The sequence below is a fragment of the Prionailurus bengalensis genome, chromosome C2 (assembly GCF_016509475.1).
Source record: "Prionailurus bengalensis isolate Pbe53 chromosome C2, Fcat_Pben_1.1_paternal_pri, whole genome shotgun sequence".
NCBI lineage: Eukaryota > Metazoa > Chordata > Mammalia > Carnivora > Felidae > Prionailurus > Prionailurus bengalensis.
In genome coordinates this window covers 69,698,325-69,720,144 of record NC_057350.1, presented here as the reverse complement: position 1 = coordinate 69,720,144, position 21,820 = coordinate 69,698,325, and the positions used below count along the sequence as shown (strand labels likewise).

Below are 21,820 nucleotides of genomic sequence, written 5' to 3'. Positions count from 1 at the left end.
CTGTCTTAGAGCCTCAGATTTCCCATCAATAAATGGGGTTATAATATATTTCAGTATATTGCGACATTCTGGATTGGGAAATCATTTTGTAAGTTATCAATAGCATAATGTTAATTTGTGTAAATTTATTTATTTTTGAGAGTGAGAGAGTACATGCATGCTTGAGCAGGGGAGGGGCAGAGAGAGAGAGAAAGAGAGAAAATCCCAAGCAGGCTCCTGGCTGTCATCGTGGAGCCCAGTGCGGGGCTTGATCTCATGAACCATGAGACCTGACCTGAGCCGAAATCAGGAGTCGGATGTTTAACCAACTGAGCCACACAGGCGCCCCTAATGTTAATTTCAAATAAAAACCCTTTTGGCAGCATTAACAAACAGCATTGCTATCTTCTAGGCCCTCCACAACCTTGTCTTAATGAGTTTAAAGATTGTGACTCTCTAAACTTCTCTTGATTGAAATCATCCTTTGTAACTCAAAAACATCCCTTTTTCAGATGAGTTTCCTTGCTCTTAGACATGCATTATCATCTCCCCACTTCTAGTTTAGCTCTGTACTGCAGGGCTCACCTGCCCAGATAGCCCTGGACTGTTCTCTGTGCCATACGAACCTCAGAGATCCCCGTACCTGTCTTTGAAGATACATTGGTTCACTCTGGGACCCAGTTACTTCATCTTTAAAATAAGGGGAAAAGGTGGTTGGACTAGATGATTTAGGTCCTCTTCCAGCCCTCGTGTTCTGTGATCCAGCCATATTCCAGAGTGCTTACAGTAAGCCAGAATTTGGGAAGATGAGAGCAATGCATATTGCCTAGCCGATGACAACTGATAAAAATAAATCAATATTCAAATGTACATTAGTAATCTACTCTTTGCAAGAGGGCAATATTTGCAGCAATATTTAAAATAAATTAGAACATCTAAATGAAATGTGATCTCTTATTCTTCATAATAATAGTTTCATCAATTGATAAATAATTATCAGTTATTTGATAATTATGAAATATTTATATTTGAGGGAGGGATTGCTGTGTGTGAAGCATTGTTAGAAGTACTTTGCATATTATAGTTACAAAGTATTGGGTATTCCAAGTATATACTCCGTGTTAGATACTTGAAGTCACTTCTAATCTCTTTAGAGCCCTACAAAACAGGTTTACAGACAGAGAAATTGAGGTTTAGAGAGATTAAGTAAATTGCCCAAAGTCATTTAGCTACTAAGTGGCAGAGGCAGGTTCAAGTCCGGGCATTTTTGTCTGACTACAGGTCCTGTGATGACCTGCAATGAGACCCCTCACTGGAGCCATTGGCTGGCTGTCACTACCTAGCTTGCTCTTAAACTGCCCATCTGTTGTTACCCGTGTCTTAGGACTGGTGGTTATGGCAGCTGTGTTTTTGATTCAGTGTGGGAATTGGTCCTTTCTGTCTAGCTGAGGCAGCCGGCCTAAAAACTGTACGGGGAAAACCCCACTGGAATTAGCACACTCCCTCCTCTGGCGTGTTGGAGACACCCAGCCTTGGCTCCCTCCTCATTCTGCTTCCCTCGCACCTGCCCTCTGGTCTCCATGCTAGTCAAGGGTGGCAGGAACACTAGAAATCCCTAACAGTTTGCCAGGCCTTTGGCTTCAGCCAGAGGAGACACGTTGTGTTGGTGGGAGTAATTGGAAAACAGCTGTACACTCAAATTTAGCGTTGGGGCCCATGGGAGCTGACGCATCAGGTTGGCTCGTGCCTCATTTTCCTATGCTGTGTCACAAGGGAGAGGATTTGCAAGAGAAGTGTCCCCAGGCCTCTAAGTAAGGAAAGCTTGCATGAAGCACGCACATGCTAGAACCAGATGCACTGCCCTGGGCCCCAGGAGGTCCAGCAGGGGCTGTGGACAGCTTGTGGCTAGAGATGAGCTTCAAACCCTGCCCTGCTTCTTATCAGCATGCCACATCTCCGCAGCCCCTCCTGCTGGTGGGGCTTCCTGCTGCTGCCCTTGTCCTTGGAATACACTGTTCTAGCCCAATGCCTGAGGCTCTCTCACCAAAAGGCGGGGCTCCCACAAAGTGGCCCTCCTCATTCTGTCTCCTCAGATCGGTCTGTCCTCAAATCAGCCTGACGTTAGTCCAACCACAGAGCTATTTTCCCAGGAGAAACAGGCCTGGGGATGCTGGCAGCTCCCCTAAACCATGAGGAGAGGAGCAGGGACTGCGTTCAGCAGCCAGGCCTGGGCAGGCTATGCTCACCCTCATGTATATCTGTGTTCTTAGAATCTACAGGCCCTCCCAGCACAGCGTCCTCTAGGCCTGTCCCTTCAGATCTCTGTCACACCGCAGCTCCCTGCAGAAAGCAGAGAGGTGACATGTGGTTTAGGCTGACTCAGAAAGAAGGGGTGGGGCATGCCAGTCTGGAGCTCCATCAGCTGTTCAGAGCCCCCTCTAGGGCAAGGAGCGGTCAGCAACATCATGAGGCTCACTTCCTTCCTGGGCCTTCTTTTTCAGAGCTTTTCTGGGCTTCTCTGAAGATCAGGAGAGGAGGCGGGGGGCACACTCATGGCGCAGAGTGGTGACCTCTCCTTTACTCCCTCCCCCTCTCCTTTCTAATTCTTCCTTCATCCCTCTGACACTAAGTTACTAAACGTTGGCTGAACTGGGGCAGGAGGGTGAGAGAAGAATGAAACAATAGAAAGAAAAGTAATATGTTTCACTTACTTTATAAGTGAATGAAAATACTCTGCCCCATTGATTTTGCTGTTAATATATGCCACTCTAAGGGACTAAATGAGGTAAGTCATCTTAAGCACTCCAGTAGTACTCTTGACACATAGTAAGTGCTCACTAAATAGTAGCTATTATTGGTTCTCTCTTTTTCTCCTCTCCTCCCCACCTGGGGTTTCCTCCCAGCTTTTTCAACCTCAGTTTCTTTCTGGACAGACCTCATAAAACCAGAGGCTCAACTTGGGAGCTGGCCAGAGGCCAGCAGAGCTGGAATAACCATAGAGTGCCCGTTCTTAGCACTGGCCCAGTCTCTGTCCTCATGGCAGTGCTGATGTCTCATAGGTGTGCCTTGATGACTGGTGTGCCTGCCTGATTCAGCTGTCCAGCCTGTGAGGCCCTGTGTGGTGGGCTGGGAACAGAAGTTTCTTTCTTCCTCTCCTGGTGTCCTGCATCATGTTCCTGCTCCGGGCTTGGCTCCCTCTGCTGTACCTTTTCCCACCTGTCCAGGTGCCCCGTGGAGGGCTGGCAGCAGTCCAGAAGACACAGGTGCACTAGGGCAGGAAGTGTCCAGAGAGGCCCATCAGGCCACACAGAGAGAGGACCACAGGGAGAGAAGGGAAGTGACTTTCTTAAGATGCTGGTTAAGGTGCAGCCACAGTGAGAACCAGAGTTGCTGACTGCCTCTTTGGTGCCGTTTTACCCTCCAGTGATGCCTCCTGGTTTCTCCTGTGGCCCCTTCCATGGCCGAGGCTGCTTCTATCCTCCGAGCTTCTGAAAGAAATCTTAAAACAACAATGATGTTAACCACAGCAGCTGCCATGGATTGAGCACTTCTTCTCTGCCAGAGACGGGGCTGGGGCTGCTTTTCAAACACACTGCCGATCCCCATGGCAGCCCTGCAGAGAATGGGGTCTTAGTAGGAGCCCTGTTTTACAGATAAGTAAACTAAGACTTTCAGAGGTTTTCGCTTGCCTCGAGGCCACACAGTTTAGCCGAGGTGAATGCAACATCTGACTGTAGAGCGCTCTGTTTTCCTCTGTGGGGCGTCCTAGGGACAGAAGCCTGTGCCTGTTCCCTGAGGTGATTCTCTGGGCTCCCGTGGTCTTAGGGTGATAGGGCTGCCTCTACAGCATCACAGTTGTGAGCATCACGACTCTCATCTCTTTAGGAAACTGGGCACAATTGGTATGGCTTAACAGAATGGAGGGAGGAGGCATGGTGTTTGAGAAGGGGGTGGTTGGATCAACACACTTGTGACCCCAGACTTACTTTTGTAGCAATAATACCTGATAATGGAATGAACACACATTGGGATTGTTGCTAGATTGTGACAGAAATGTGTCTTTTGCTAATTTAGTTATGATCAGGGTCTCTGGTTCTGGCTTTGATATATTTTTTGTTCTGCATGTGACTTCTATTGCAAAAAGTTTCTCTCAGCCTGTTCTCATTAAATCCCAAATTAAGCAAGAATCCCAACAGGAAGAGAACAGCTCCAGGAGACCAGGCCTCGCTCGTTCACACTGTGTATGTGGTTGGGTGTGTTTATTTGATTTGATCTGTGTGTGTACGTGTGTGTGTGTGCGTGTGTGTGTGTGTCCCCTTTTAAGAAGATTTAAAAATAACTTTCTGCCAAAGATGTGGGCACTCAGAGTAGTGTTGCTGAGCCGACATCCTCCTCCCGCCCATGGTCTGCTGCTCTGCTGATGTGGCCAGGCTGACGTGGGCAGCTCATCTGCCTGTGGACACCCAGCCCTCCTTTAATGTGCTTTTCAAGAGGAAAGACCCAGGAAGCCCAAGGGAGGGGACAGACTGCCTGGTGGCTCAGGGAAGAACTCCACCATGGGGGACATAGTGGGCTGGCTTTGAGTAATCTCACTTGGGAAGCTGAGGACCTGGATCCAAGTCGCCTGGAAATGCCGGCAGGAAACCCCAGCAGGAAACTCAGAAGGTCTATCCAAGGCAGGACATCATCATGCCTGTTTCACACACTGGAAGACTGAGAAGCAGAGTAGGAAAGATACACGAGTTACATGCCTGGTTTAAAGCCAGATTAGCACCCATGTGTCTGGAACCAAGTACCTGTGGGCTCCAGAGGGTAGATTTTTTTTTTTTTTATTGTTGTGATCTATTCACCCATTTCTTTTCCTACATCCTCTCTCTAATGTTCTCGAGATTCCATGCAATAAAGTTAAGTGCTGTCATAGCTTGGAGGAGATTTTTTAAATTCTTTTTTAGCTCGAATTTCTATTCATTCATATATTCCACAGGTATTTATTGAGAATGTATCATGTGCTCATTAATATTGTAGGCACTGGGGATGTGGTAGTTAGTGAATCACAGGGGGCCTGTGACCTGGTGGAGTTTGTGTTCTAGTGGGGGAGACAGATGTTAGTCCTATACATGCACAACTACGTGACTGTCAACTATGGTCTGTGGGACAAAGAGGACATAAGGGATTTGATGCATGCTGCTAATGCTAATATGGGGCCCGGCCTAATCATGGGGCCAGAGATCTGTGTCCAGTGTTTCCAATCAGCCCTTTTGCACTTGGGCGGTTGTTTTGATTTTGCTTTCGAGCCTCAGTACTGGAATTTAACAGTTGTTCTTTTAAGTTTCCTCTTGAGCTCTGGTCCATTTTGCTGACTTTTCAGGGCTGTATTTAACAGCCAGCATGTCAGCTGTTCCTACTTGCTTAGTGTAACCCACAGGACTGATGGACACGCCTCCCATGTTTTTGTCCATACCATTGTCCTTGGTTCTGTCCAGTTCAAAACAAGTTTCCATTCTTGTTGCCACCACCAGAGACCTCCATCTAAGACTTAGAACCAGATTCACTCTGTTCCTCAGTGGTGAACAGCATTGTGTTTTGGATTTATTTCTTCCTTTATTAGCCATAAAGTATTAAGATATTTGCCATGTCTTCCAGAGGTCTGGGGTTTATTTATATTCAGTCTTGGCCAAGGACTTAATTGACTTAAGGGTGTTCTCTTCATCAGTATCTGTCTCTACTTCAAATCTCTCTGGGGCACATTTGTTCAACCATTGTCTTTGGAAGAAAAGGTAAAATCAAATTAGATATTGTTTCACTATCTTCCCACCCATTCTTCAAAGCTACACTCTACTATTCCTGTAAAACCACTTTTCCCTTTCCAGTTGTGCATTTTTAGGAGGGTAGACATGAGAGCACATGGTGATGGGCAGAACAAGGGGCTGGGTTAAAGCAACAGTTCTCAAAGTGTGCCCGCGGGGGATCTTTGGGATCCCCAAGACTCCTTCAGGGGCCCAGAGGTCCAAGTCATCTTTGTAATAAGATGGCATTTGCCTTTTTCACCCTCTTTCTCTCTCAAGTGGAGTTTTCCAGCAGCTTCAAATACTGTGATATCATAGAAGGCTGGATGTGGAAGCAGATATGAAAATCTAGTGCTGTCTTCTGTTAGCCAGACATTAAAGAAATTTGCAAAAATGAACAATTCTTCTTACTAAACTTTTATTTTGGAAAATAATTTATTTTTATTAAAAAATTTTGTTTAATGTTTATTTTTGAAGGAGAGAGAGACAGAGCATGTGCAGGGGAGGGGCAGAGAGAGAGGCAGACACAATCTGAAGTAGGCTCCAGGCTCTGAGCTGTCAGCACAGAGCCTGATGTGGGGTTCGAACTCACCAACCATGAGATCATGACCTGAGCTGAAGTCGGATGCCCAACTGACTGAACCACCCAGGCGCCCCAATATATTATTTCTTTTAAAAGTGTTATTTATGTTAACATATAATGGGCTTTTTTTGATGTTTTGAATGAATTAGTATTTATTAGTTTTGATTTTGAATGCTGTAAACACTGCCAACAATAACTCATAAACAAAAGCTCTTTGGGAACCTCACTAAGTTTTAGGAGCATAAAGGGGCTCTGAGACCAAAGAGTTTGAGAACTGCTGAGCTAGAGGGTAAGGGGTCACCTAAGTGTTACAGGAATCCCAGTTACTCAAGGATCGAACAGGGCCCAATGGAAAAGCTTAAAGTCATGTCATTACTGATTGAGACATCTGCAGTTTGTCCCATGGCATGAGTTGCATAGGATGAGAGATCCCTTTGGAACTATGGAAATCCTCTCCCCTGGAGGAGAAGGACTGGGTGCGGCATCACCTTGCTACCATGTATTAGAGGCATGCACCAAGGACCGGTCCTGCAGCTCCACAGGGGTCAGGATGCACCCTGCTAGGTCCTGTGCACGACTTGAACCCTTGGAGTCTGGCTCACATCTCAGTCCAGATTCCTTAAGATAATTGCAGCACGGGGTTCCCCATCCATCTGTTCCCTGGGCTTGCCTCTCACTACAGGGACCATATTCAGGGCTTCTCTAGCTTAAGGAGTGAAGAACTGGTCTCAGGAGGCACATGTCCCACGAGTCCTGTGTGCTAATCCCATGCCAGATGTGCCAAGGGGTGAATGACAGTCCAGGCAGGTTGTGGATCTGGACAGTCCAGGCAGGTTGTGGATCGCCCCTCCGAGGGCTCAGCTCTCTGCTTGACAGCCTCCCCCCTTCCCTCCACACTGAGATTGGAATCGGCAGCTCTGAATGAGTAAAAACCTGTGAGCTTCCTCTCCTGAACTCCCTGGGACTCCACTGAGAGCCTCTACAGCTGGCGGCCAGAGGTTTCAAAGGTCACCCCAGCTGGGTGGATTAGAACAACAGATCTCCCTGACTGAGCGGAGTTGGCTGCCCCGGCGGAAGGCAAGTTGCAACATCTGCGAGCAGAGTCAGGCACACGCCCCTTAGCTTTTCAGTCTAGCCCTGGGCTCCATAGCGTCCCTGGCTCTCCGTCACCGTCTTCCTTCTCAGACGGACCTTGGACAGGAATCTCTGCAGTCCACTGGTAAAGCGTGGCTGCCCATGCGGCCCGACGCATGGGAGAGCTGCCCGGGGAAGAGGCCACGGTAAGGCATGTCAGTTCTCTGGTGTATGGCCCTGCCCCACCGCTTGCTTCTGTGGGTCACAGCAAGTCCACCTGGCACAGCCTGCAGCCAAGGAGAAGCTCACTCCGGTATTAGAAGCAATTAGGGAATTGGTCAGGATTTGAGTGCACAGCAGAGAGAAGATTAAGGTTTGGGGGGGGCGGGGGGGGGGGGAGGAAAGCTGTCGTTGCCTGGGGCCCTTGCACCTGGGTGGTTTGCTGCCTCCACTGCGTGCCAGGACTGGAGGGCGGGTTCACGGCCGGCTGCCAGGCTTCCAGTGCACAGCCTGCTGGGAGCCTGGCCCTATAGGGAAGGTATGGTATTTCCAGCATGCCTTGCTGCTAGCTCAGGTGCCTAGAGACCACAGTCATTTAAAATGTATGTACTTTGGGTAGAGACGAGGACAGCTGGTTTCTCTAAACTTGTTCTGCTGTATCACTTGGTCCCTAATTTGTAAACTTTTCTTCGGAGTCTTTTTGCCTCAGAGTTCACTCTCTTTGGGCCATAGTTGAAAATGTTCTTTTCTGGGTTCAAGAGACAATTTAGAGTGCTTTTGATCAAATTAAAGTCAAGTTAACTTAGTGCTGCTTTGGATGATTAATTATGTTACTTGTGAAAACCTTATTTGGAGGTGAGCTTTGGCCCGAGCATTGGGGGGCAGGGGGCTGTTCTAGCTCTCCTTGACCCCCCTCCTCCATTTTTTTCTCTTCTTAATTCTCTGTCCTTTGATCTGCATTTAACTGGTATTGAACGAATCTCTGAGCTGGGGTGTGTTTCCAGCAATTGAGCACTGCGTGCCAGTAGAGAAATTATTGCAGAGTTAGCCAGCTCCTCTGGTATTCTCAACTGGAACGTGCAAAAGAGATTAGGAGGGAATAAGAATGGTATGGTTTGATTTATTATTATGATTATGATTATGATTATTATTATCATTTTAAAGGTTTTTTTAAGTAATCTCTATACCCAACGGGGGGCTTGAACTCACAACCCCGAGATCAAGAGTTTCATGCTCCACTGACTGAGCCTGCCAGGCATCCTTGATTTATGATTATTTTTTGATAGAACATTCCAAATATGTCAGTAACCATTACTTCTCAATGTAGACAGATTCTGTTTATGCTGCTGATGGCAGTGGGTGGGGTGATGGGCTGAGCGAAGCTGTTTGGTGTGTCTGGCCAGCCTGGGACTGGACTCTGGTCCTGCTCGCCTAATAGTTAAGTAACCACCCCACCCCCTACCACCACCTTATGGGGGACTGGATGTCTCCTGGCTATATTGACTTGCCTGTTCCTTTTCTAACCATGAAGCCAGACCTCCCCTACATATAGATGACTTTTATCCTCTGTGCTCTTGGAGCCAAGCACTTTCCCAGTGATGATAGCATCCAGGGCCTTCAGGAGATTTAGAGGGATCTCAGAAGATCTTGGTTCAGGACAGTTTGTAGAGAGGGTCCTGAGCCTGATGTCACCACTCTTCGTTTCCAGCTGCCCAGAAAGCATAAGGGGGGCAGTCTTGTGTCTTCCAAAGCCAGACCTAAGAGCAGAAGGGGAGGCACATTCCCTGTCCCCTGTCCTCTGTGTGGTTCCTAAGCTTCTGCTACTACATCTCCCTTTACTGGGGACAGTAGGAAACATCTCGTCTGGGTCATGGGGCCCTCTAGGAGGCCTGCAGGGTATGACTGAGGTCAGACTTGGGTTTGGTTTCTACCTCTTAGCTCTATGATCTTGGGCAAGCTTTATTGGCTTTCTGAGCTTGCCTCCTCCTTTGTGAAAGGAGCATAGTCAGAACTACCTTGTAAGATCATGGGGACTGCCCATTCTGTGGCAGTGCTGGAACAGACGTGACGCTGCTGAGGGAGGCTGCGGTGGTCCTGGAGCCCTCCTTCCCTGCCTCCTCACAGAGTGCTGCCGTCTACTTCCTACTACTGGTCACAGTAATCCTGCTCAGACACCTTTGCCCTGAAGGTCACCGGGCTGGCCTGGGCTCCTTGCTGTTCTCAGTGGAGAGGGTTGGTGTCCTGCAGGGTCGGGAGAGTGGTTTCCCTTTGGGACCTGGATGATGGCAATGTTGATCAGCTACCACTGATTGAACCCCTTTCATGCTGTTCTTTGTGTTTTATATGTGCTCTCACTCAAATCCCATCCTCCCTGTGACACTCTGAGGCTAATGTTATCACAGCCACTTTACAGAAAAGGAAACTGAGGCCGAGAGACTTGAAGTACCTTACAGTTCACAGCTGGAAAGTGACAGTGCCCCTGGATTTGTGGCAGGGTCTGATCCTCATGAAACCTATGCCCTCCCCTACCACCTCCCCGTGCTGGCAACAGAGTGTATCTGTCCCCTCCTCGGTGGTATCAGAGGAGGGCACAGCGAGCAGTGTCCCCTCTAGGGGATGGTCCTAGGTAGCTGTGCAGGACTTAAGAACCCCATTCCTTCCCTACCACCATGTCACCACACTTGCCACGCACATGTCATTGTTCATTGCTGTATCCCAAGCACCTCACTTGGCACATGGTTGGTGTTCAAGAGATATATTTTACTTGACTGAATGAATATATCCTGACTTTTGCCATTAAAATATCACAACTACTTTGAAATTGTTGTGCGAACATATACAAACACGATGATATAAATATGGCAAAATGTTCTTTGTTGAATCTACATGATGGGTATTTGAGGTGCTCGTTTTCTCATTCTTTCAACTTTTGTGTATGTTTGAAATTTTCCATAGTAAAACTTATTTTGAGTTTAAAATTCCTATATCATTCAATTCCTATCGTTATCTTCCTTGTAAATATACACTCGCATAACCCCCTGATATTCCACTGTGTTTAACCAGTTCCCACTGTTGAATATTTAACTGGGTCTTTCTTTCTATTTCTACTCCACAGGATAATTTTTCTATTTCTTCTGCTATAAATAATGTGCTTAGCCTCCTTAGATATAAATTTTGTGCTGCATCTCTGATTCTTGCCTAATAATACATTTTCTAAATGGAGGCTTTCTGGGAGGAGAGATAGACTTTTTTTTTTTTTTTTTTTTTTTTCCAGAATCTCTGTGCCAAATTGCTTTCTGGAGAGATCACACCAATTTACATTCCCCCCAGGAGGGTGTGAGTGAAACACCTTACCACAGTCTTCCCGGCACTTCATGTTATCTTGTTTTTTAAATGCCTGTTTGGTCAGTTTTTGAAAAAGAAGATAGGTTGTTCTTAATTTGCGCTCTTGCATTCTTACTGAGACCAGGCAGTATCCATTTGTTCAGTGGTCATTCGGTATCTTCAGTGAGCCACCCACATCATAGCCTCTGCCCGTTTATCTGCTGGGCTGTTTTCTTCTCAGATGTAAAGTATTCCAGTCCTTTGTTTTTGTTGCAAACACTTGTTCCCAGACTATCATCCATCTTCTAATGTTGTTGATGGTATGTTTTTTGTTTGTTTGTTTTTAATTTAAATTCAAGTCAGTTAACGTACAGTATAGTCTTGCCTTCAGGAGTAGAACCCAGTGATTCATCTCTTATGTATGACACCCAGTGCTCATCCTGAAAAGTGCCCTCCTTAATGCCTGTCACCCATTTAACCCATCCTCCCACCAACTTTCCCTCCAGCAACCCTCAGTTTATTCTCTGTACTTAAGAATCTCTTATGGTTTGTCTCCCTCTCTTTTTTTAATCTTATTTTTCCTTCCCTTCCCCTATGTTCGTCTGTTGAGGTTCTCAAATTCCACATATGAGTGAAATCATATATCTGTCTTTCTCTGTTTCGCTTAGCATACTACACTATAGTTCCATCCATGTTGTTGCAAACGGCAAGATTTCATTGTTTTTCATTGCTGAGTAATATTCCATTGTATATATAAACTACACCTTCTTTATCCATTTATCAGTTGCTGGACATTTGTTTGACATGCAGAAAAATCTTAATTTTATATGTGATATGCTAACGGCTGTCTGCTTTTTCACTTGTTACCCCAACCTCAGACCCTCTTTCCACCAGCCAACTGACTGCTTACAGGAGGCAAGAGAGCCAGTGGTTAAGAGTAGGAGCCCTGGCACCAGACTCCTGGGTTCAAATGCCAGTTCTGGCCCCTACTAAACGCCATGACCTTGGGCAAATTTCTTAATCTCATTGTGCCTCAGTTTCTAATCTATAAAATGGGGATGATAAGATTATCTGCCTCATAGTGTTGTGAGGAGCAAATGAGTTGTTATTTAAAAGTGCTTAGCATAGTTCCTGATAGATAGTGCTACATAAGTTTTGCTTCTACTGTTATCTACTGCCGTGAGCCTGTGAATCTTACCATTTGGAAAGGATTTTGTTTGCAAAGTTAATACCTTTTCAGCAAAAGAGAAAGCTAGGTTTGTCAAGCAGGGGATGTGCCCTGTCACAAACAAACCTAAGTCTTTGTTACTTTAACTTGAGCTTCAGAAGACACATGCCTATTTTATTGTTAGATGTTGTTAAACTTACACCAACTAATTACATGCCCCAGATACCACTGTTCCATGGCAAGTAAGACGTGGTCCCCAACCTTGAGTTGTTCCAGCCTGGTGAGGCTCCCACCTGGACTTGGAACCTTGAGCAGGGATACTTAAGACATTATTCCACCTGGTGCCCGTGGGTATCCAGTGACTTTGACTGGGGTCTGACCGCCCAGCTTCTTCTCAGATGCTGCTTGTTCTCACAGTCTTTTCTGTGCATTTGGGGAACTCCTCCTCCCCCATCTTTCCCACAAATCCCTTCTCTACTTATGAGAACCCCTGAGTCTCTTTCTGTTGCTTCCCACCAAGATCTGAGATTCACACCTGTTACCAATTCCACTAAGGAAGTCCGTTTGTTCCTGCTAACATGCCAGTCCCCATCTGCATCCTGTCCTGTCCCACCTGGGCCCTGTGCCAGGAGCCGGGAGCCTGAGGTATTCTTGCCAGTGATGCCATCATTTTGCTTTGTCTCTTTGGGCTAGTGACTTACCCTCTCTGGGCTCAGTTATAAACAGAAGAATTTGCCTGAATAATCTTAGAGTGTTCCCTTCTCTAATGTTCTGTGACCTTCGAGGCTTTCCACAATCTAGTCCCTAGATGTGGGATGTCCTCCCTAGATGTGCTTCCTTCTCTCCATTCATCTGTTCACTTTCACTTCACTTCACCTCGGCCGGGATTCTTGCTGTTTTAACCCCAACTCTTTCCTTTCTGGGAATATGGATCCTGTTTTTCTTTAGCCTGTGAACTCTCATAGTTCACACAAAAGCAGCTTTTACTTTCTGCCACGAGTGCCTGATGTACTTGTTGATCTGAAGGGCCAATGACTATTAACTACTGATTTTAGATGTCAGTTGTAGAAATGCTGAGATCAGCTGGTCTCTCCATTCTTATCCTACCTGCCCCTTTCCTAGAAGTTCTCCATTGGGTTCTGAGGAGGCCAGCATGTGGTCCTGGTGCTGGTGTCTGGGCCAGGCTGGGACTTACCCTGGCAGCCTTGCGTGTGGAGCACACAGAGCTTCTCATTCCCAGAGAGGAGCTCTAACAGACCCTGACGTAACGGGGTGCCTGTTCCCTACAGAACCCACGACACAGGGGCCCCACCAGCACACTGGGAATGCTCGCCACGCATAGGGATGAGGGCCTATACTTTGTCTCATCTGACCTGGTCTTCCTTCCTGTTTGCAGACCATGGGGGATGTGAAGCTGGCTGCCTCAACACAGGTTTCCAAAACCTCCATCAGTGTGGATCACTCGAGAGTCGGTTCCATGCCCCTGACCGAGGCCCCTGCTTTCATTGTGCCCCCTCGGAACCTCTGCATCAGAGAAGGAGCCACCGCCAAGTTTGAAGGGAGGGTAAGAAGCATGGCTGGAGGGGAGGCTGGAGAAGAGATGGGCAAGGTCATCACTGCTTCTCGAGCCCTTTCCTCAGCAGACTGGATCTGGCGGAAGGCCTGGTTTTCTTTGGACCCACACATAAAGTGAATGTATTTCAGTTTGACCGACTTCTTTTGTTTATGATTGACTTTGGTCTGTGTCGGACAGCTCGAGGGTGGGAAGTGGCACTGAGATGTTTTGCTGTTAATGTAGGTCATTACATTATGTGCTGCCTAATTATAGAAGATGACATGGGCTGGTGGCAGGAACCATACAGCTTAGGTTTAAATATGTGTCCTCAAATCTGGACAACTGAGAACCGACTGTAGCTTTTCTTTCACTTTCTTCTTCAAAGGAGTATTTCATTAACTAGCCCTCTCATGTGTCGTCTTGGCACATCCAGAATAGTGGGGTGGAAGATAAGACCCCTTATCAGTTTGGTCCCCTTGTGCTAATTAATATTGGTCTCTTGCTCTTACTGGGCCTCCATTTCTTCTGCAAATGGGCGTGATAATTCCTTGCCCACCTTGTACTAGAAAGGAGAAGAAGAAGATGAGGACATTGAAGAGTAGCTGTGAGAGTCCTGAGGTTATTATGCCCGAGTGAAGGGACCTGTGGTGCGCTGCTGGCTCAGGCCTCCAGGACGTCAAATCCACGTGACATGGAGATGCATGTGCAAGTCAGGAATGTTTGCAAGTAATATTTGTCCTGGGATTAAACGTGGGGAATCTACCCCAGGAAACACTTTAGAGGCTAGAAGGCTTTGATTGAGCAAAAGACAGCTGAGGTGATGAGAAATTCATAGGTTGCGTTATAAATCTACAATTTAAGAGCAGGCTCCTATATGCTTGTGGGAAGGATGGGGTCAAGTGCATCACCGTCCCAGATGACACTGGACCTTGCCTTTGTTTAAGCACTAGGTCTGGCTTTGTGCAGGATGGCCCTCACCATCTGGAGAGTGTGCAGGGTGCCCTGGGATGGACACTTTGCATGGGCCCTGTGGTTAAGACTGTTTGCCAGTGAATCTGACCTTCCCCCTGAAGAAGATCGTGGGGGAATGTTGGTGATGGTGCTGAGGGTTCTGTTTCTTCTTTCTGGGCCCCTGCTGGAATGAGAGATCTTTTCTGTTGCCCTGACTGCGGGCCCTGCATCCCCACAGCTGGCAGGAAAGAAACAACAGAAGAATCCCTGGGGATTTAGAAATGGCTTAAAGCCATGAAAAGGAGGGACATACTGATACAAGCTGCAATGTGGATGCACATTGAGAAGATTATGCTAAGTGAGACAAGCCAGGCACAAAAAAGATCACATGGTGAATGTCCTCGTGGGTATGAGATGTTCAGAATAGGCAAACCTATCATAGATCTGTGGTCGCTGGGGGTCAGGGGGGAGTGGGGAAGGACTGCTAATAGGTAGAGGGTTTCTGTTGGAGATGATGGAGGTGTTCTGGAATTAGATCATGATGGTGGCTGTTCCACTTTGTGAATGTGTTCTAAAACACTGACTTTATACTTAAAAAACAAAATATAAAAAATGAACTTGAAAAATAGCTTAGCAAACTGATCTCACCTCCAATACCTACACTCCTGCCCAACTGCCTCTGAGAGATGAACTCCTCCTCAAATTCAGGCAGACATGGAGAGGAAGAGAGGACTTAGCTTCCTTTATACGTGGTGGTGCTTCTGCTTCCTTTGCTGCCTTTGGAAGCCATGAAGGAACCGGGCCCTTGAGTTACTTGATTTGGAACCTTCGTGGAATGAGTGCTGACCCAGGAATCGGCACACTGAGTTCTCTGTTTCTTGGTCATCCTTCGGTTGGCTTTATACATTCTGTGGACCTGGTGGCTTTCCAGGTGGCTTTCATACATTCTGTGGACCAGACAGGTTTCCCTATCTGAGAAGAAACAACTAGCCTACAGGAGTGTGAAGAAAATGAGTTGGGGAAGAAAATGGTAAAACCACTTCATAAAGTTAACAAGTGTAGGAATACAGTAGTATTTTTTTTAAATGAGGTGAAATTCATGCATCATAAATTTAACCATCATAAAGTAAACAATTCAGTGGATTTAATGCATTCACATTGTAGACCTACAGTATTCTTGTAGTATAGCATTCTCTATTTGAAATTTTTATTTTGCTAATGTTGATGAAACTTGACTTTCTTTTTATTAAAAAAAATTTTTTATGTTTATTTTTGAGAGAGAGAAAGAAAATGCGTGTGAGCAGGGGAGGGGCGGAGAGAGAGGGAGACACAGAATCCGAAGCAGGCTCCAGGCTGTCCGCAGAAAGCCTGATGCAGGGCTTGAACCCACAAACTGTGAGATCATAACCTGAGCCGGAGCCAAACACTTAACCGACTGAGCCACCCAGGCACCCCGAAAGTTGACTTGACTTTCTATATTACATGTGGATTATATGTCAAAATGAATGTATTCCTTAAAAGTCAGCCTGCACAGCTACTTTACCCCTTCCAACCTGCCTGGAATTAACACAGAACAACACCTTGCAGGCATGTGATGGATAGTGGACACAGAAGGAAGACAATTCCAGAGAGATCTTAGATGGAGTGTCTGGCTCCATCTGAGAGCTTGAATGTGGAAAGGCAGAGGGAGAGGCTGTCATAGAAAGCACTCTGAAACTAACATGCTGCAAGTGTGTGTATTCTCCATAGCAAAGGGCACAGAGGGATGTTTTGCATCAAGGAAGAACCACCTCAAAAGAGTACAGAATGAGGATGCTGGTTGTTTTGCTAGCAGAGATGGGAATAGGGAGTGTTACTGACCTGATGCCCTCAGAGAAGGAAGAGGTAAGGTGGTGTGGGCCTGGAGTGACGTTGGGCTTTGAGCAGGAGTTGCTAGTTATAAAAGACTGAGCAGGGTTACCCACTGAGTGTGGTCAGTGGTTCTCTGCCTCCAGGGCATGTTACTCTTCACTGCTGCAGCCACTAGACCCTGCCTGCAGCGGACCTCTCCCTCCAGGAGCTAGGGTGCATCCTGTTCTAGATGCCTATTCTGCACAAACCGGTCCTGGTGTCTGTCACAGCCACCTCGGGAATCTCTGCTCTTCAGTACCTGGGCTCTGGCAGAATCTCTTATGAGTGAATGACTTTTTAAAATTAAGCTTCTTCTCAGGTCCAGGCTGGTGCCCATCGCAGCAGGCACGAACCCCGCCCCTCTCGTAGTGGCAGTCCCTAAGAGCTCCATCCACTCCCCTCTTTAAAGTTGCCACCACCAGCTCGAGTCCTAAAGCCTGGCATGGAAAGTGCCAGGATGTCCCAGCTTCTTCAGCTCAGGGCACAAGGACCCTCCCATCACTTCAGGGAAACACCGTGGACACCAGGATGTGAGAAAGTTATAAAGGTTTGCTTCCTGCTGCCTTCTGAAGCTGGTAATTAGAAGTTGGTTCAAACTTGTACTTTTTGGTCGTATTCCTGAAAGAGAGAAATTTGTTGCTACCCTGCCCTCACTTCCTTGTTATACCTATATTTAGGCCAAGGATTTAATGAATGCTTTCCTCCAATAAAGCCCCTCTTTCTATTAAGAAGATTTGGTTGACATGAAGGTAGGACCATAGGTGCTCCTGGGGCTTATATCTTTCGAGAAGCTCCAAACTATGAGATGTTCAGCTCTGTAGGTCTCAGTACCTCCCATCCATTAGGGCTTTTGCTCTTTATGGCTGACCCATTACCAATTCCCTTTGCCCTTGATCTTTTCTACTCTAGAAGCTACTGTAGAGGCTTCCTTTGCAACTAGAGGTGGCTCAGTGACACATTCTGGCTGAAGTTGGCTAGGAAACTTCTGGGAAAGCTCTTGCTTTTCATTTTTTTTTTTTTAAACAGGTTCATTTTATTATTATTATTATTATTATTATTATTATTATTATTATTATTTTGTGCATATGTCCACACCAGAGCAGGAGAGGGGCAGAGGAAGAGGGAGAGAGAATCCCAAGCAGGCTCCATGCCCAGTGCAGAACCCAAAGTGGGGCTTGATTTCATGACCATGAGATCATGACCTGAGCCAAAAATCAAGAATCAGATACTTAACCAACTGAGTCACCCAGGCACCCTATTATTATTATTATCATTATTATCATTATTAGTTTGCTTTTCTGATTAAAAAAAAATCACTGGTGCTCTCATGTTCCACCTCTTCTCTGCCTCCTGCCTTGAATGCAAGTATGATGCCTGATGCTCAGCAGCCATATTGAAACCATGAGGCAACAAATCAGAACACTGAGGATTGGTTGGGTTGGGCATAGGATGGGGATACAGCGGTGGGGGAGCATAATGACCAGCAACTAAGAGACAAAAAGTCCCAAGGCTTAAACACTTTATTAGATAGGATCTTTGACTGTGGTTATTCACACAAGAAATTTTACAGAAACATATTCCTAACTGATAAACACCCAATGATGCATGTGGAGATACTCTGTCTTTAACTGATGGGAATAAATAAGGAAGAAGACATAGCACAGAGAAGAACTAAAAAACTCCTTCAGATCAGAGAAAGACAAATAGTGTATGATCTCTCTTACATGTGGAATCTAAAAAAAAGAAAAAAAAAACCCCAAACTCATAGATACAGAGAACAGATTGGTGGTTGGCAGAGGTGGGGATGGGGTGTGGGCAAAATGGGTAAAGGCAGAAATGTACAAAGTTACAGTTATAAAATAAATAAGTCATGGAGATGTCACATACAGCATGGTGACTATAGTTAACAGTACTGTATTGTATATTTAAAAGTTGCTAAGAGAGTAATCTTAAAAGTTCTCATCACAAGAAAAAAAAATTATAACTGTGTGTCATGATGGATGTTAACTAGATTTACTGTGGTGATCATTTCACAATATATACTTATATCCAACCATTGGGTTATATACCTGAAACTAACCTAAAATTGTAGGTCAATTATATTGCAATAAAAAAGGGATAAAAGGGGCGCCTGGGTGGCGCAGTCGGTTGGGCGTCCGACTTCAGCCAGGTCACGATCTCCCGGTCCGGGAGTTCGAGCCCCGCGTCAGGCTCTGGGCTGATGGCTCAGAGCCTGGAGCCTGTTTCCGATTCTGTGTCTCCCTCTCTCTCTGCCCCTCCCCCGTTCATGCTCTGTCTCTCTCTGTCCGAAAAATAAATAAAAACGTTGAAAAAAAAATTAAAAAAAAAAAGGGATAAAAAACCTCTTTAGATCCTTACCAAATCGACCAGTAGTGATGAGAGTACCTTATTCTGAGTTGAAGGTGTCCCTGCAGTTAACAGCATTCTAGAAGAATTCATTCCTTCCTGACTGTAGCCTTTGGCCTGAACTGACAGGGTCTAGGATCTATGAGAGGAAGTCAGTCATATGGATTTAGGAGGTAAGTTAATATCGTTTAACTGTTAATGACATTTTCTATAATATCATTCTAGAAAACCACTATTCAATCAGGGTCTACTGAGTAGGCCAAACCTGCCTACCTTTTAAAAAATTTTCTTGGCTCTGTCAACTGGAGACTATATTTTTGGAAACTCGTAAAGCTTTGGATCCCTATCTCTTCAGTACTACCTTTAGATCCAGGCAGTGAGCCCACATTCTAGAAACCCTGGCTCCTTCATCTGGCTATACCCTCACCTCACAGCAGGGCATCTGTCTGCCCCAGGGATGTGCCCACTGGAGCCACACCATCCCCCATGTTCTGAGCACCCAGGCACCCAGGGTTCTCTACCCAATGACCCTGACCCCACTCCAATGCCTGTGTAGGCCTCTTCCCGTGAGAAGGCCTGCTGGGCCTGAATGGGGTGGTCAAGGGGAAGCTGCTTGCTTGGGGGAACAAGTCCGTAGACGAAACTCAGATGTGGGGCTCTGTTGTCCGCCCACGTGCATGGGGGACCCCCACAGCACAGGCTGCCGCGAGGGTGAGAACAGTAGTATCCCGGACTGTACTGCTGGTGGTGAACCTCTCCGGGACCCCAGGCGCGGGGGCCTCCTTGGGCAAATAGCCAGGGCCCCACCAGTGCCAGGGGCTGACGGAAACCCTTCCAGCTGTCCTGTTGCCCATACAGGCAGCTGAAGTGCCAATGGACTGCTTCCCCCAGCACAGAGTCACATATGAAAGGAGCAAGCTGGTGAAGAAATATACTGAAATTACTGGAGATTTCTTCCCCTTCGCCCTGGAATTCATTCTTACCAGAAAAAGCAAACATGGTGATAAGCCCTGGCTGTGCCGTGAATCAAATGAGCTGATACTTCAGTGCCTCTTGAGAAGTCCGGCCCAAGTGAGGCTTTCATCCAAACTGAGGGTCTCTGTGTTTACTGAAGTGGGCTTCCAAATGAAGAGCCAGCCTGGCCTCATCAAGGCATGTTTATATTTAAGTCATGGAGGGTGGAGGAAGGGAATGGAGAAGACCTGACCCACAAAAGCATGAATAATTCCTCAGTTTTCCACTTTAGCAATGGTAGTATCCAGCCCACATAAACTTCTTCCCAGTTTACTTCTTTTGGGTTTTTTTTTTTTATTAATTTTTTTTGAATGTTTATTTTTGAGAGAGAGAGAGAGAGAGAGAGAGCGCGCGCGCATGAGTTGGGGAGGGGCAGAGAGAGAGGGAGACCCAGAATCTGAAGCAGGCTCCAGGCTCCGAGCTGTCAGCACAGAGCCCGACACGGGGCTAGAACTCACAAGCCGTGAGATCATGACCTGAGCCGAAGTCGGATGCTCAATTGGCTGAGCCACCCAGGCACCCCCCTTTTTTTTAATTTAAATTTTAGTTAACATACAGTGCAGTATTGGTTTCGGGAGTGTAATTCAGTGATTTATCACTCACATACACCACCAAGTGCCCTCCTTATACCCATCACCCATCTAGTCCATCCCCCACCCACATCCCTCCATCAATCCTGTTTCTTCTCTTTTTATGGTTAAGAGTCTCTTGTGGTTTGTTTCCCTCTCTTTTCTCCCCCCCCTTCCTATATGTTCAACTGCTTTGTTTTTAAATTCCACATTTCCACATGTGAGTGAAATCGTGTAGTATTTGTCTTTCTCTGATTGACTTATTTCACTGGGCATAATACCTTCTAGTTCCATCCACATCACTGCAAATGGCAAGGTTTCAGTCTTTTTTTTTTTTTTTAATGTTTGTTTATTTTCGAAAGAGAGAGAGAGTGTGAGCAGGGGAGGGGCAGAGAGAGAGGGAGACACAGAAACCGAAGCAGGCTCCAGGCTCTGAGCTATCAGAACAGAGCCTGATGCGGGGCTCGAACTCACGAACTGTGAGATCATGACCTGAGCCAAAGTCAGATGCTTAACTGACTGAACCACCCAGGAACCCCAAGACTTCATTCTTTTTGATGGCTGAGTAATATTCTATTGTGTATGTGTACACACACACACACACACACACACACACACACACACACTACATCTTCTTTATCCATTCATCAGTCCATGGACATTTGGGCTCTCTCCATAGTTTGGCTATTGTTGATAGTGCTGCTATAGACATCGGGGTGCATGTTCTCATGCAAATCTGTATCTTTGTATCCTTTGTGTAAATACCTGATAGAATCATTGCTGGATTGTAGTTCAGTTCTAACTCAGAAGTGCTTAACCACTTTGAGAAATTTGAGGGAAGTACCTGCTTTGTTCTGTGCTTTCTGTGCTTAGGAATCTTGATGTAGTTCTGGAGACAAATGTGTGTATATAAAACAGTAGGATATGACAGTGTATAATTAGAGGTTTGAAATAGTTCAACAAATTGCCTGTACTGTAGGAATTGCGAGGAGATTAAGGCAAAGTTTGCAGTGGCTTGGAAATCTGTTTCCCACTTTCTGACCCCTGGGCTTCCAGTTTGTCCTTCCACAGTGCAGGTCTGACCGTGCACCCCCTGCTGCGTGTCCCTGAGCCTTGTGTACAGCTCTTCAGCACTGCCTTAAAGGCCTTTGCCACCAGCTCCTAGGTCTCCAGCACTGTCCTGCTCTCCTCCCTTCCTCCTCCTAACATAGCCAGCCCTAGCCCTGCTCACCCAGCCCACAGCACACATAATGGGGACTTCGTTCTGCTTTCACTTTTATAGAGAAAGGATAAATAAGGAAAATATTTTATCTTCCCTGTCAATCTGGGGTTAGGAATGGGGCAGAGTGTGAAAGGAAGGGAGGTAGCATTTGTTGATACCCTGTGGGGCATGTAAAATGTCAGCCCCATTTTTTTTTTTTTATAGAGGAAGAACTGGGGCCTCAGAGCAATTATAAAACTTGTTACGGTGATGTCAGTAAGTTATGGAGGCAGTACTTTTGGGTCTAAATATGGCATTTCTCATACTATATGATGCCATCCCTGTCACATGTCTCATCT

The 21,820-nt window shown here is 46.3% G+C and overlaps 1 protein-coding gene across 5 annotated transcripts in view; it reads left to right on the top strand.

Annotated features, from left to right (window-relative positions):
• The window catches only part of MYLK (myosin light chain kinase), a 212,911-nt gene that overhangs the window by 18,424 nt on the left and 172,667 nt on the right, over positions 1-21,820 (top strand). For 3 of the 5 annotated variants that reach the window (XM_043594343.1, XM_043594341.1, XM_043594340.1), the window contains exons 1-2: positions 7,482-7,628; positions 13,311-13,478. In XM_043594343.1, coding sequence (XP_043450278.1) covers positions 7,599-7,628; positions 13,311-13,478 — 198 coding nt within the window. In that variant the 5' untranslated portion in view covers positions 7,482-7,598. Of the gene's footprint in view, positions 1-7,479; positions 7,629-13,310; positions 13,479-21,820 lie in introns of those variants that run through there. The other 2 variants (XM_043594344.1, XM_043594342.1) reach the window with 2 other exon arrangements.